Raw genomic sequence first — 15079 nt, forward strand, 5'->3', positions numbered from 1 at the left:
GCTGTATTTAATTTTAAGCAATGGTTGATCAATTGTCAGATCACACATAAAAAGTACTTTGGATTGCTGTTATCTGTCTCACCGAGACAGATCCTGAGACGCTCCTGCCTGACATATTTATTTTATTCACGGAAAAAAATCAAACTAGTGATTTCTCTTGGCGTTCAGCTTATACATTCAAACAGCACAGCACTCTAAACTACTTACAAGTAAATCTACATTATTTGTCCATCCATCCATTTTCATCCGCTTATCCGGAGTCGGGTTGCGGGGGCAGTAGCCTAAGTCGAGAGGCCCAGACTTCCCTCTCCCCAGCCACTTGGGCCAGCTCCTCTGGGGGAATCCCAAGGGGTTCCCCGGCCAGGTCCGGTAAGAAGTCCGCTCCGACAGCTTCTGGCGTTTTTAAAAAGTATCCCAGGGGCACGGTAAGGGTCGGAGATGTTTAGTCTATTTAATTTCTGACTATATAAAACGATTTCTTCGGTTTTAAAGTGTGAAGTAAACTCCGACGAAGTCAAATCCAAGCCAATCCCGTTCATTTTGTTTACATTTGTTGCCTGCCAACATGGCGTCTACTCTCTGAGTCACCTGATGTCCGGAGCTCTATTAAACGGGGACAACCCCTTTACATTTGGTGAGGTTTTGTGAAGTAGCAGTGTTCAAGCTGCTGAAATGATTTAAATAATCTGAACTTCTGGCAAAAAAGGTAATTTTTCTTTTGCATCTTCTGCAGCTGCACGATTGGTTCTTTTGTAAAATTACCAACATGCGCATCTCCCAAAATTGAACACAACCCTTATCAGAATTTCAAGTCAAGACGTTGGTCGCTCATCCATCCTGCAGAATGTAAAAGTCATAACAAAGGCTGTTCAGGTGGCTATTAAACAAGGGAGTTGTTTTCTTATTTTTACACAGAATCATTTAAAAATTACTAAACTTTCCTTTTATTCGCCTCTCATAGGAATGAACTGGATATCCAACCTCTAAAGATATTTGATAAGGTAACGACTAAATAAATCCTATTTAAATGAAAGGGTTTCCACCAAAGGTTTTACATGCTCTGCAGGATTCGGTTTCCTTATTAAAGCCGTTCCACTCTCCAGCTCCTTAAAGAAAAAAAGACCAGAAACCAGATTTTTACAAGATTTGATTTATTAACTATGATACAGATCACATAAGGCCTTGCTGTTTACACCATTCCCACTGAGACACAATACCATACTCAGCAAATAGACAAGATTGTGTTTATCTTTTCACTTTACAGTACTTCATTATTTTAAAATCACTTTCACCACCAAGACCCCTCCCCTTCCCCATTATTTCTCTTTTTTTTTAAACAGTTTTTGTAACATCTTCTCTTAAATAGTGAGAGTTGGAGCCCTCTTCCTGGATTTGGAAGAAATCATGCACTATACTGGGCGGGTCTCTCAATCATTCACAAAAAAGTGTTTTTTTTAAAGGCTTTGCATTTCTTTTACTTAATAAAATTAAACAAAAAGAAATAAAATGTTTCTACCACCACTCTTGGCTAAAGGGAAAGTGTCGACCCCCCCCCCCCCCCCCCCCCCCAAAAACAAAACAACATACCGATAAACAACCATCTGAATAAAGTTCTGCTCGTTTCTCAGCTTAACTTAACAGACATCTGTCACCATTGAAGAAAGTAGTAATGCAGCCACCTTTTATTTCTTTAGTCACCTTTTTTTTTATCCAACTGTCACTTCGCTTCCCCCCACCTCCCCCTCAAGTCTTTGGCTGCCTCACAGTCGGTTCAGTATTAAAACGTCCATGTACAAAAAACGGATTGGGGGGGGGGGGGGGGGGGGGGGGGTTAATGCCGCTGGCTGGCATTCTCACACAAGTACCAGTGGTCACCCCCTTCTTCCCTCCTTCTCCCAAATAATGATCCCATTCACCCGTATGCAGCCCCCCCCCCCCCCCCCCCCCCCCATCCCCGTCTCTCCCACACTTTCTTTGAGGATCAGTGTGTGTAATCCGGATGAGCCAACAGCAGGGGAAATGACCAAGAGGAGACCAGCATTCCTCCCTCTTACATCTGTTTGGATCACACTGGCGTCTGCTAACCTGTTGGCCTAAAATAAACACACACACACACACACACAAGGTAAATGACCAGCTCTGATGGATGAAATCTCCCTCAGCGATTGGTTAGAACTTGTGTTTTTTAACTGGACATTTGGAGAGCAGAAAGCTGAGATCTCTGCTCAGCTCTTTCAGCCACAAACATGTGCAGCACCACACCAACTCGCTTCGATCCAGAGCTCTTCACCAGCCGCATCTCTGCTGGTTTCTACGGCAACGGCAGGCTCGGCTGAGGAATTTTGGTGATGCTCTCCTCCGGTAATGCAGGAGGCAGCCGGATGGATGAATGGACGATCTGTTCTTCTCTGCTGTCTCTCAGAATGAAAATGGTCTCTCTTGGACAAGAAGGGACTTGGGGACAAAGTGGTAGAACAGCCATGTGGATTCTGATGTGAAAGGTTAAGACTCCTTTACGAGAAAAAAAAAAGAAAGAAAAAAGACTAACACCAGGACAGATTCTGAAGCCCGTAAGGTAAAACATCTCCCATCTGTCAAAAATCTGGGCCCTTACAATTAAACTTCTCTTGCTTTAGCAAAATAATTAGAAAATAATCCTGACAATAAAATAATCTGATGCTTTAAAAAAACACCTCAGCAGGAGAAGGGTGCTACGCCCATGCAGCTGTGATGTAAAACCTCCTCCCTCCACTAGATGTCAGTGTTGCGCTCCCAGAGAGAGCGAAAGGGAGGGCAGCCTGACAGCAAAAGTGGCTGTCACTTTATGGCAGCTTCAACTGAAAATTTGTCTTCAAAGTGCTCAGAAAAGTGCTTTTTCAACAAGGTCCTTAATATGAAAACCTGCAGCACCGTCTCACTCTAAACAGACCAAGCCACCACAGTGTGAACCAAACAGGGTCCAATCCCTCTGCCTGTCAGACACCGGGAAGTCGGGTCAAACAGAAAGACACGGATCCCGGTGGACTTGGGGACATCTTAGAAAAATACAAAATGCTTTTAAAGTGAACAGAAAGAATGTGGAGAATCAGACCAATCAAAAAATAATCACATTTTAGGCTGAATTTTGTTAGAAAAGCCTGAAGAATGAGGGTAAAGTTCAGGAGACTAAAAGGAGCCTTCCCAGAATGCAGAACAGTCGCAGCACCCATAATCCTTTGCTCCTCTTTGCTGCCCAGCAGATCCAGTTTGGTGAGATTTTTTTTCCCAATCTTTGTGCTTGGCTTACTGCCACGACTAAAACTGATTGTGTGTGTGTGTGTGTGTGTGGCTATGTAAGAGGTTGCCGGAGAGGAATTTGCAAGTCGCCCGGGACAGAACATCCTGTCGGTTGGGTGAGTAGTAACACGTGTTTGTTGCACAAGTCCACACTGTCCAGTGGTGAAATAAACAAACATGTGTGGAGGACTTTGTCCCCGCCGCAGCCTCTGGGTCGGTCCAGCAGGTGGGCGGGGCCTAAGAACTGTGCACTGGCCACCAAACTTCCCAACATGGTCAGAAACTAAAAGGAAGAGAAAAAAAAGAAGTGATCCACTGGCTACTGTTTGTGAAATTATCCCAACGTGAGGGAGTTCATATACTCCTGTTTCACTTCTTAATCCCTCCCCGAGTCCCTTCTACCAGCTATGTGTCTCCCCCTGTGTGGGTAAGGCCGTGAGGGTAGAGTGAGACAGAGACGATGGGCTAAAGGAGACTGATCTGGTCCAGAAGCTCTTCATTCCACATTCCTGTCCTGAGCTCTTCTCTGTTATTTATTTATTTTCTGATGAAAGCAGCAGAGGCTCAGATGTTTTCTCCCAAACATGTAATTTTCTCCCTGTACATACTGCATCTCTCCCAAATTCCCTTCCTATCTCCACTTCCTCTTTTATCTATTCCTTCAAAAAGTCTCATCCTGAACCCACAAGTCACATAGTCCAGTTTTTTACTTTGCTTTTTTTGTCCTCGTTCTCTTGATCCCTGGTTCACAGCGTGTGTTGTTCAGTCGGAGGGTGGTGGGGGTGGAGAGAGGGCGGCAGCAGGGCTGGAATGGGAGACTGGGGAGTGGGAGGCGGGGAATGGGAAGGGGACCGATGCTGATGGTGGTGGAGAGGAGGACCGTAATGTGGGATGACAGGAGGAGTGGCGGGGAGGACGTAGGGAGTCGGAGACGGAGCCGGAGGGGTCGAGTAGCCTCCGGCCATGCAGGAGTAGGCCGAGGTTCCTCCTCCCCCGGAAAGCGTGGAGGTTGGGGAGCCGGCGAGGCGGTCAGCCAGCGGCTGATTGTAGAAGAAGAACGCGCACTGGTGGATGAAGCTCTCGATGATTGTTTGGTAGGTGCGGGTGGCGGTCAAAGCGTCCATGGTGGTGAAGTCTGGTCTCATGAGGGTTGGCCAGAAACAGATAGACAGGTTCTCACTGGTCATCAGGTTCAACTTGCTGCTCTGGCTCACTCTGGTAAACAAAAGCACACAAACATCTGATTAATTCAGAATATTTAAGGAAAAAATGCTCCATGTGTTCTTCAGAGGACGCAGTTCTCCATAGAGCCCCATCTCCGGCATGTTTTGTTCTTTGAGGTCTTATGCTGACTGCAGGTGTTGCATGCTCTCCTGCCTCCATTTCATCGTTTTACTGCTCCGACAGAAGAGCTCGGATGAAAGCAAACAGGAAATAACCATCAAGGCTAAAAGGTTTGTAAATGGGACCTGATTTTTACTGGATAGGGGTTTTAATGCAGCTTCTCCAAACAGCAGTAAACCGCAACACAAAACCGAGATTTTTCCAAAAATCATTTCTGATTTCTGAGTTTTTTTGTAATAACTCAAACATCAAGTTTAGTTTTGGGAGGAGCTGCACAATAACGGCACCGTTAGAAACAAACAAGCAAAAAAAGCTTACTCATGGATGCAGCTCTGAGCAGAGGCAGGGAGAGGTGTGACCACTGCGGGGAGAAACACCCTGCTTTTTGCAGCACAGCAACTGTTGCCAAGTGCTTCCAAAAAAACAAAAAAACAGACTGAACACTTAACTTAAGGGGAAAAAATACACAATAAAAATGAAAATCCCCTGGTCGCTTTGAATAAGTCCACCTGTTCAATTGATTATTGACAAAAATTCAGCCAATAATATGACAGCATCTCAGTTCACGTAGGCATCTAGACGTGAGCATCAAGCCATATGGACGAGTCGGGGATTTAGCCAGGATCTGGTGTCAACAACACAAAAGCGTGGTGCCTGATGTTATAATGTTGGGTCATTTATTGACCCCTCAGTACCACCTGAGCCTGGTTTAAACCCCAGAGTCTACAAGAGGATTGTTGCTGAGCATGTCCATCCCTCTAGGGACCACATGGACCCATCTTCTGTTGGCTACTTCCAGCAGGATAATGTGCCATGTGACCAAGCTCAGATCACATCATGGATGCAACTGTATGATGATGTCACATCAATGAGGACCAGAACCTCTGAGGAACGTTTCCAATTAAGAAATAAGAACGTTCGAGGCAAAATGTGTCCCAGCCTAATAAATCAGCCAGGGTGTGTTTATTGGTCTGTTGAAGGGGCGTGTTTAAGTTTTTTAAATGAATTCTTGACCCTAATAACCCAAATATTTTCTACCTGAGATTATCTTATTGTAAATGTCAGAAAAAATACACTGATTGTGTAAATAAAGACTTAGACATCAACCTGAAAGGTGTTCGTTTAATTAGAAACAAGAACATATAATGGAACATCTTGCAGTTTTGGCTTGCTTTGAGCCCCCCTAGAGTCCGTTTTAACTCACTGTCGTAAAACAGAAATTCTCCTCCTCGCTTGTATTTTTTTAAGTGTTGAACACTCGTTCAATCAATGCATTTCCAGTGGTCTCTAAATGGTCTCAAGAACACCAGTGCACCATTTCTAGGAACTAGAAGTGAGCCACATCACAGCTGAGCTTCATATGACAGGTTTTGAAGTCTTATTTCCTGATATTTAGACATCTCGCCTGGATCGGATAACAGCAACGTGACTCTACCACTGATTTGCAACGTTGATGTTTTACCTCCACAAATAACACAAGCCTGAAGGAGTTCTGCTGTGTGGCGGAGTTGCTAATGCTAACGGTTAGCTTCTAAAGTGATACGATCTTTGCCGTTTCCTGGAGCCTTCCCCGTCTCAAGCTAAGATGGGTGAGTCCATGAGTGCAACGTAGATCTGTCAGGCTTTTCAAATCCTAGATTTCCACCGCCCAATTTCAATCAGAAGCTAATTCAGGAGATAGGTGTAGGAGACTAACTCAGAGTGACTGATTATTATCAGAAATAATGATTAAAAACCATTTATCAGTGAATCTGTCAAAATGGTTACAATAAATCAAGAACTTGACCTGTTGCACTGAAATGTAACATAATGTCCGCGCTATAATATTATTACCTTACAAGTTGGTCATAAATGGTCACAAGCTGCCATGAATGGACAACTTGTCCTGATACAAAGGTTTATTCTAATAGATTTCAAAGTATTATCCTTCATCTATTAGACTATTTTTTATCATTGCATTTAAAAAGAAAATTTAGCATAAAAGCACAAATATCTGTATGTAATACTTTCTTGCTCATTCAAATATTTATTATCCTTTTTATTTCACCTTGATTTTTTTCAGCCACATGCCCCAATTTGTAAAGTTTACCCTAACAGAAGTATATTTTATTGAATGTTATTAGATCGTGATTAACCCGGAGCAAAACCCCTTCAACGAGAAGTCCGTTGCAGTTATCACCTGCAGGTCATTTGACAGGGTGACCAGCGGTGCAGTCAGCTCTGATCGAGTCCATCACTCACTTGTTCAAATGGCTGATGACATATTTGAAGAGCTCGTAATTCTCCCTGGGAAAACGTCGCAGGACATCCTTCATCGCCTGGAAGCGGTGGTCCCTATCGTTGATCTCTGAGCGTAGGTAAAGAGAGGCGAGAGGTTAGGAGGAGGCAGGAGATGAAGCCGAAAGGAAACGTCAGAGGAATAGGAGGGGGAAAGCTGTCTGGGGAGTGGGAGTATTAAAAAAAATGAGGAGGGATGGAGAGAGTAGAACTAAAACGAGTGAGAACAATCTGAAGGAAGCATCAGGGAGAAAAATGGTTTTAGCTTTCAAATAATCTACAGCAGAGTGATCATCACACCCACACACACACGCACGCACACACACCACACAATTCTGCAGATTACTGAAAACACACACAGGGTGTGTTAAAAGCCTGGCGACAATGAGGAATGAGTCAGAAAATCTGACGTCACCATTTGTGTCCACCCTGCGCGCGCGCGTGTGTGTGTGTGTGTGTGTGTGTGAGGCAGCGCTGCAGCGAGAACAGCAGATGTTCTCCTCCACATCACACACACACTTTACAAGCAGAAAAATCCCACTTTGAATTCCCACAATGAGGTCAGTGTGGATCAGAACCAGATTTGAGGCTGTATAAATTTGTAGAGCCTCGGCTCCTCTGGTACCGACCATCAAAACTTCACTTCCTGCAGATTACTGGAAGTAAAACATGACTGTGACCAAATCCCTAGCTCTTCTCCAAGAACACCAAACTTTAAATGTAATTTTCTGCCAAAAGTGCGACTCTGTTGTGCCTCCTGTTTCCCTCTTTTCTGCTCTTCCTGCTGTTGTGGCACAAACTGCAGAAGGTTTATCAGGTCTTTGTCACGGCTGAAGGGTCTCGCCGGAGTCGTGGAAACACACACGCGTGTGAGCTTCGGTGATTGACAGCAGCCATGCGGTCTGCGGGTAAATCTCTCTGGTGCTATGCTAGACTAAATTATGCTTTAAATCTTCATTCTGACAGATTACAGGTCAGAGGGAAGGGAGGTGTGTGGGGAAAGCAGAAGTGCACTCGTTTATCAACCATAAGACCATTTTCCCCATCCAGTCTTCGGTGCTCCTGCATCCCTTTGTCATCGTGTGCAATCATCTCCACATGCTTCTGCACAAAACCTTCAATATTCCCTCCCCCATCCAGTCCTCCTCTCCTCCCTCGGCTATACAACCGAGCAGCAAATCTAATTCTACACAATGAACGGGTTTGGATTCTGGAAGTCTTGCTTGCTTGTTACAACTACCTGCCCCAAAAAACTGATTTGGACTAAAAATCCAACACACACTTGGTGCATTTAGGGAGGACTTCTCCCCACATCCATGTGGCGCCCTGGGACTTACTGAAGGCCTCCACCAGGTCTGTCTGCATGCTGTAGGGCACCAGAGGCTCCGGTAGCTCGGAGAAAAATGCCTTCATGGCTCCTGCTACTGTGTTGATGGTAAAGTCTTTCTCCACCAGGTCCAGGCTGTGATCTGGGGACAAAAAGGGAAAAATGCTAATTAAAAGACAAAGATCCGTTATATAAAAGGGCTTGTTATGTCTCGACACAACGCTGCATCATCTCTGGTCTGGAAACAAATACAAAGCAGGGAAAGTCCAAAAAACGACAGAATTTCTGTTTAAAATGTAAAACTGTAGAAGTCTTTTCTTACTTGTGTACCACAAAGACCAAGAGTCCAAATCATCTTTAATTCACGTGTGAAGTGGCTTAGTTTATTGGGTGTTCACATAATTACAGCGTGTGTTGATCGAAACAGAAACTGTAATTATAACTGAATAAAAACAGTGGTTCTGGGTTACGACCAGACATAATTCAGTCTTCTCTGATGGATCTGAACTGTGTGAGATCTTGTAAACAAGCACAACCAGCAGTGAAATAAAGGATTCGGTATTAACACTCCGTTTTCGGACAAATATGTTTTGAAAAATCGCCTTGAAGGAGTCAGAAGAGCAGCTCCTGTTTGAGGGTTTGTTTAAAACTCCTAATGGAGCTCCTGCCATGACAGTGTTTAAGTTCAGGTGCTTTCTGGAGCAACTTTCTCCTGAAGCAAGTTCTCTAAACCTTCAGGGAGCTGATTAAGAGCCGCTTTCCGCGCTGCTCGGCTCTGCAACACCTGAACTGTACGTTGCACCTTTAATTGTCTCGTCCCGTCGGCTGGAGGCTCAGAATGATTCAGTGCCGGTTTTCAACTCTGATTACCTGGGTTGAATTTAACCTCAGCCAAGCATGGAAATACACACACGTGCACGCACGCACACACACACAGATTCAGGCTATCTTGCTCTGCTATCTATCATGACAACATGCTTCATTAGCCAAACCAATCTGGAGGCAATTAACTGCCCACACCAGACAGACGCTCGCTGGGAGACACATGCCGAGAGCTCCTGAACACGTGTGACGACGCGCGCCGGGGCAGGATGATGATTACTGGGGGCAGCTCTGCAGCCTAAAAGGAATGCAGGGCAAATTAATCCTCCCCGCTCGATTCAGGGGAGTTACGACGCTTAAAAATAGAAGCAGATGCACATTTATCTTTATTGCATCCAGTGAGCAAGCAGGAGAGGGATAAGCACGCAGGTACGAGCGCGTTAAAATACCCACCTTGTTCGAATAGTCGCTGCACACTCTCAATCTCTGCCTTGTTCCCACTGACCCTGTAGATTCCCTCTGTGCTCAGCCCTGGAGGAAACAGAAAGAGACCCGCTGTCAGCTTGCTGTTTATTTGCAAACGATGTTTCCTGCAAAAACCCATCTATACGCAGCATCATGGATCACACACACCCTGAAAGGCCCAGAAAGGTGAGGTCCTTCCGGCTGTGCCTACAGGTGTGGTTTCCTCCATCCTATCACACGATTAACTCTATTTATTAAAGCCATAAAGAACTCCTGCAGGCCTGCTGGGAGCTTACTGGTGCACTGTGGGGGAGAGATGAGGCAGTCTTCTTGTCACAGTAAAATAAAACCACTCTGAGCCTTTTTCTTGTACTCTTGATTTATTCTTTCATAGATTTAACTTTTTTGTGTGGGAAAAACAAACACCATCCAGATTCGTAATTTTTTTTATCTATTTTATGAGTTTAAAGGGACTTTACGGAGTTTTGAATTTTTATGCTTGCGATTGCCCCCTCTGGCCAAAAGCATAACGGCAGCTTCAATAGTAGGCTCGTGCACGAGGCGCGCATGCTGTACGTGCACACTCCTTAACGAAAATAACATCTGAGACAGTCCTGTGTGTGTGTGTGTGTGTGTTTGTGTGTGTGTGTGTGTGTGTGTGTGTGTGTGTGTGTTGTGTGTGTGTGTGTGGCCCGGAGGACAGAGGACAGGAGAACACGCAGCAAATTAATAAAATAATTTGGTTCTGTACCTTTCTCTTCAGCACAGCCGACAAAGGTTTTAGATGGGTCAGTCTTCCTGCATGCTCAGATCATGCCCTTCCCTTGCTTGAAAAATTGTTCCAAAATGAAAGTTGAACCCACATCTTTTTTATCTGTGAATGCAATGCCGTTCGGCGAGTCTCAAATAAAAATTTGGGCATCTTGTTGTAAAAAAATATACCATTAATGTAAAAAATAAACTCTAAATAAAAAACTATGTCCACATCAAAATCGAACCCAGATCTTCTGCACTAGGGTCCGATGTCTTACTAGAGCCCCCTTCAGACAAGCCATGAAAAACGGAAATGTTCCGGAATCTGTCCGTAAGACCTTTCTGTCTGAATACAAACATCCGGATAACGTGTTCCGGAATTTATCTGGACGAAGCCCCTAGTAACAGGTCCGGACTTGTTACGGACAGGGTGGCTGCTTCAGACTGATGAGGTAAAGTTCCGGACAAGAGGGAGGGGGAGGAGGAGGGGACCGGGGGACGCTGTGCGCACCTATAGCCCGCTGCTGTAGCATGCGGCGAACCACGGCAGCTCGCCTCCTACGGTACCGTCTAGACGCGCGACGGAGCGCTTCACACCACTTCAGTGATTCCTTTAACCATTGAGCTTCATCATCCAGAACTCTTATGCGTCTTCGTGTGCGCAGAATTATGCTTAAGCGCCTCGTGATTTTTATCTTGAGAGGCGCTATAGAAACGATATTTTCTTCTTCTTCTTCTTCTTAACATAAGTCCGATTCCCCCCACCCCCCGCCGCCGTCAGACATCTGGAACTTTTCCCTGCTGTGTGAACGCAGCCGAAAGGACAAGTTCCGGTACAAAAGTGGTGTGTCTGAAAACACAGTTCCGGTTAAAAACCGGATTGAATTGTCCGCAAACGTTCCAGAATGTCTGTCTGAAAAGGGCTTAGGTGAGCTAAAGCGCCAGTGACATCTTTTGTATCTGTAACATTTATAACCTTGCTGACAGCTGAAACAACGTCCAAAGAACGGTTCATAGCGAAAATGGCTATTTTGTTGCTAATTTGCAGGAAATATCTAGAAGAAAGTAGCTAAGGGTCCTCAGAAATGTAGCTAGGTTCATCACTAGGCGTTAGGAACAGCGACAAAGTCGCTGAGTTGGCACTACCTCACTCTCTGCTGCTAAAGCTACTGATAGCAAATGCTACGGGCTATGCCTGAGCGTGAACGTGCATGAAGCAGCCGGCTCGACCCGAGCAGCTCTCTTTTTCTGTGATTTTACAGAAATACAGGCAATCACAGTAAAAATGCCATGGCTCATTCTACAGGACCAGGGCATTGCAGGAGAATGTATGAAGAAGAAATTTATTATTTCTATACATGTTTTGGCTGTCAAACTTCCATAATACCCCTTTAAAGGTTGTTTAAACATTTAATCTTATAATTAACAAACATGTTAACTGTATTAGTACAATTTTTGTGTTAATGCACATAAAAATGGCTGTGTGTAACAAACACAGAACTGTTGGCGGTCGGTCTCCGACCATATTATCTACCGCGTGAGTTTTCCCTCGCCATTTTCATCATTGTTTACATCGCTCCTGATGCCAACGCGGCGCAGGCGTATGACGTCATCAGCTCTGCGCCAGCGGATGTACTAAATCGTAGTCCCTCTGCGTTTGTGGCTATAACGGGCGATTTTAACCACACGAACCTCTCCACTGTTCTACCTACATTCAAGCAGTATGTGGACTGCAAAACAAGAAACAATAAAACACTGGACCTATTTTATGTCAATGCTGCTGAGGCATACACCTCCAGCCCTCTGCCTCCCCTGGGCAGGGCTGATCACAACCTGGTCTCCCTCCAGCCCCTTGGGGCAGCAGTAGCTCAACAGGTTGAGCGGGTTGTCCAGTAATCGGAAGGTTGCAGGTTCGATCCCGGCTCCGGACAGATAATTCTGCTGTTGTGTCCTTGGGCAAGACACTTAACCCACCTTGCCTGCTGATGGTGGTCGGAGGGACCGGTGGCGCCTGTGCTCGGCAGCCTCACATCTGTCAGTGCACCCCAGGGCAGCTGTGGCTACATCGTAGCTCATCACCAACAGTGTGTGAATGGATGAATGAAAGCGCTTTGGAGTCCTTACTCTGAGAGGCGCTATACAAGTGCGGGTCATTTATCATTTATAGACCTGCCATCCAGAGACAACCTGCAGCCACAAAAACGGTCACAACATGGACAAGGAAGAGACTCTGCAGCGATGCTTTGAGTCAACGGACTGGGATGTTCTTTGTGATTCCAATCAGGACAATATTGACAATCTGACAGGCTGTGTTACAGACTATATCAACTTCTGTGTTGACACGGTAGTCCCCCAAATAACCATACTGTGCTTCCCCAACAATAAGCCCTGGGTTTCCAAAGACATAAAAGCAACCCTGGACAAGAAAAAAAGAGCTTTTAGAAATGGTGACAGAGATCAGCTGAAACTGGTGCAGAAGGAGCTGAAAGCCAAGATTGCTGAGGGGAAAGAGTTCTACAGACGGAGGCTGGAAAACAACACCAGGGAGGTGTGGAATGGAATGCGGGCTATCACTGGCCTGAGACAAAAGAGAGGTGTTGGGATGGAGGGGGATGTCGAAAGTGCTAACAACCTAAATCTACACTTCAATAGGTTCGACTGCCCAGCGTCTCCTGTCTCCACAGCCAGCTCTTCCCATCATCTCCTTTCACCCCCCCCCCCCCCTGCCCCCTCAGACTGTCTCACCCTGTCCCTCTCAGCAGATGACATCAAAAAAGAATTGGGCAGACTCCACCCCGGCAAAGCTGCTGGTCCTGATGGTGTCAGTCCCAGGGCCCTTAGGTGTTGTGCTTCCCAGCTGTCTGGAGTTTTGCAACGGATCTTCAACATGAGCCTGGAGATGCAGAGCGTTCCATCACTCTGGAAGACATCCTGCCTGGTTCCTGTCCCTGAAAAGATCAACCCATCGACCCCCAGTGACTACAGGCCAGTGGCTCTGACCTCACATGTCATGAAGACGCTGGAGAGACTCGTCCTAAAACATCTGCGGCTGCTGGTGGAGCCTTGGTTGGATCCCTTGCAGTTTGCTTATCAACCTCGTATCGGTGTGGAGGATGCCCTCATCTACCTGCTGGACCAGGCATATTCTCACCTGGACATTGTTGGGAGTACTGTGAGGGTCATGTTCTTCGACTTCTCTTATGCCTTTAACACGATCAGACCATCACTGCTGGGGAATAAGCTCACATAAATGCAGGTGGACGCCCCACTAGTAGGTTGGATTACGAACTATTTAACAAGTAGACCACAGCATGTCCGTCTGATGAGCTGCCGCTCAGATAACATCCTGAGCAGCACGGGGGCGCCGCAGGGGACAGTCCTATCACCCTTCCTCTTCACCCTTTACACATTTGACTTCAGGTACAAGTCTCAGTCTTGCCTTCTGCAGAAATTCTCTGATGACTCTGCCATCGTGGGCTGTATCAGGGATGGTCAGGAGGTGGAGTACAGGAGTGTGGTGGACAGCTTTGTGGAGTGGTGTGAGCTAAACCACCTACAACTTAACATCACAAAGACTAAGGAACTGATTATGGACTTTAGGAAGCAGGCCCACCTCCTACTCCTGTCACCATCAGAGGGGCTGACGTTGTGATCGTTGAGGACTACCGGTACCTGGGTGTACACTTGGACTGTATACTGGACTGGACCAAGAACACCAATGCTATCTTCAAAAAAGGGCAATGTCAACTTTTTCTTCTGAGGCGGCTCAGGTCCTTCAATGTTGGTAGGAAAATGCTGACCATGTTCTATCACTCTGTGTTGGAGAGTGTCGTGTTCTTTGCAGCTGTGTGCTGGGGCAGTGGGGTGAAGATAGCTGATGCCAACAGGCTGAACAAGCTGATTAGGAAGGCTGGTTCTGTCCTGGGTGTTAGACTTGAGAACCTGGAGGAGGTGTCTGAGAGGAGAATGCTAAAAACGCTTCTCTCTATCTTGGAAAACCCCTCCCACCCCATGCACGCCCACATGATGGACCATCGAAGCAAACGCAGCAAAAGACTCATTGCCCCGAAATGCAGAACTGACCGCCACAGGACATCCTTCGTACCGGTGGCAATAGGATTGTTTAACTCTTCCTCACCCTGTAGGTGATTCTCCTAATACTATTACCTAGACTATTCAGTTCCATCCCAGACTGTACAATATTACCCAAGAGTTCTTATTGGAAATATGTTTGCATCCCTCCATCATATGCTGCTACTACCCTTAATTCTATTGCACAATACTCTGATCACTTTCGAAAATCGCCTGCACTGATAGCTTAATTACTTATTCACCAAGATACAGTCATGTATTTTATTTGTTGAGTTATCTGAGTATTTCTCTTGCACTATCCTATTGTATACTACTGTACACTATTTTTACTGTATATATCGTAAATCTTATATCTGTTTCACCTGTTCCTTTGTCTCTCCTACTGCTTTGAGCATGTACATGACAACAATTTCCCTCGGGATGAATAAAGTTGTTCTTATCTTATCTTAACGTGTAGTTTCAGTGGCTTTAGTACACGTGTTTCTCAACGAGACTGATCCTAGCCCCAGAAAAAGAATATAAAATGAAGGAGCCAAGGTAACATGGAACAATGACAAAAACCAAAGGCACACAGAACTCTCACTTTCATTCAGTTCATCGATATTTCTCAAATTTGCAGTAAGATGAGGTTTTCAGCTGCTCTAACTTTTGAATTTGTCTCTTCAGTCACACTTTGGAGGGAACTCAAGGAGACAAAGACAACTCCGATGGGAGCGAAGCCTA

At 45.5% G+C, this 15079-nt stretch overlaps 1 protein-coding gene across 1 annotated transcript in view; it reads right to left on the reverse strand.

The window, feature by feature from the left end:
* Positions 1-3847: 3847 nt before the first annotated feature.
* arhgap35a (Rho GTPase activating protein 35a) overlaps positions 3848-15079 on the reverse strand; it is an 83185-nt gene continuing 71953 nt past the window's right edge. The window contains exons 4-7 of the mRNA XM_015951474.3: positions 9500-9577; positions 8235-8366; positions 6862-6967; positions 3848-4491 (exon numbers count right to left, since the gene is read on the reverse strand). Of these exons, the coding sequence (XP_015806960.1) occupies positions 4023-4491; positions 6862-6967; positions 8235-8366; positions 9500-9577 (785 nt within the window). The 3' untranslated portion in view covers positions 3848-4022. The remainder of the gene's footprint in view (positions 4492-6861; positions 6968-8234; positions 8367-9499; positions 9578-15079) is intronic.

This window comes from Nothobranchius furzeri, chromosome 13 (genome assembly GCF_043380555.1).
Source record: "Nothobranchius furzeri strain GRZ-AD chromosome 13, NfurGRZ-RIMD1, whole genome shotgun sequence".
In the NCBI taxonomy this organism is placed as follows: domain Eukaryota; kingdom Metazoa; phylum Chordata; class Actinopteri; order Cyprinodontiformes; family Nothobranchiidae; genus Nothobranchius; species Nothobranchius furzeri.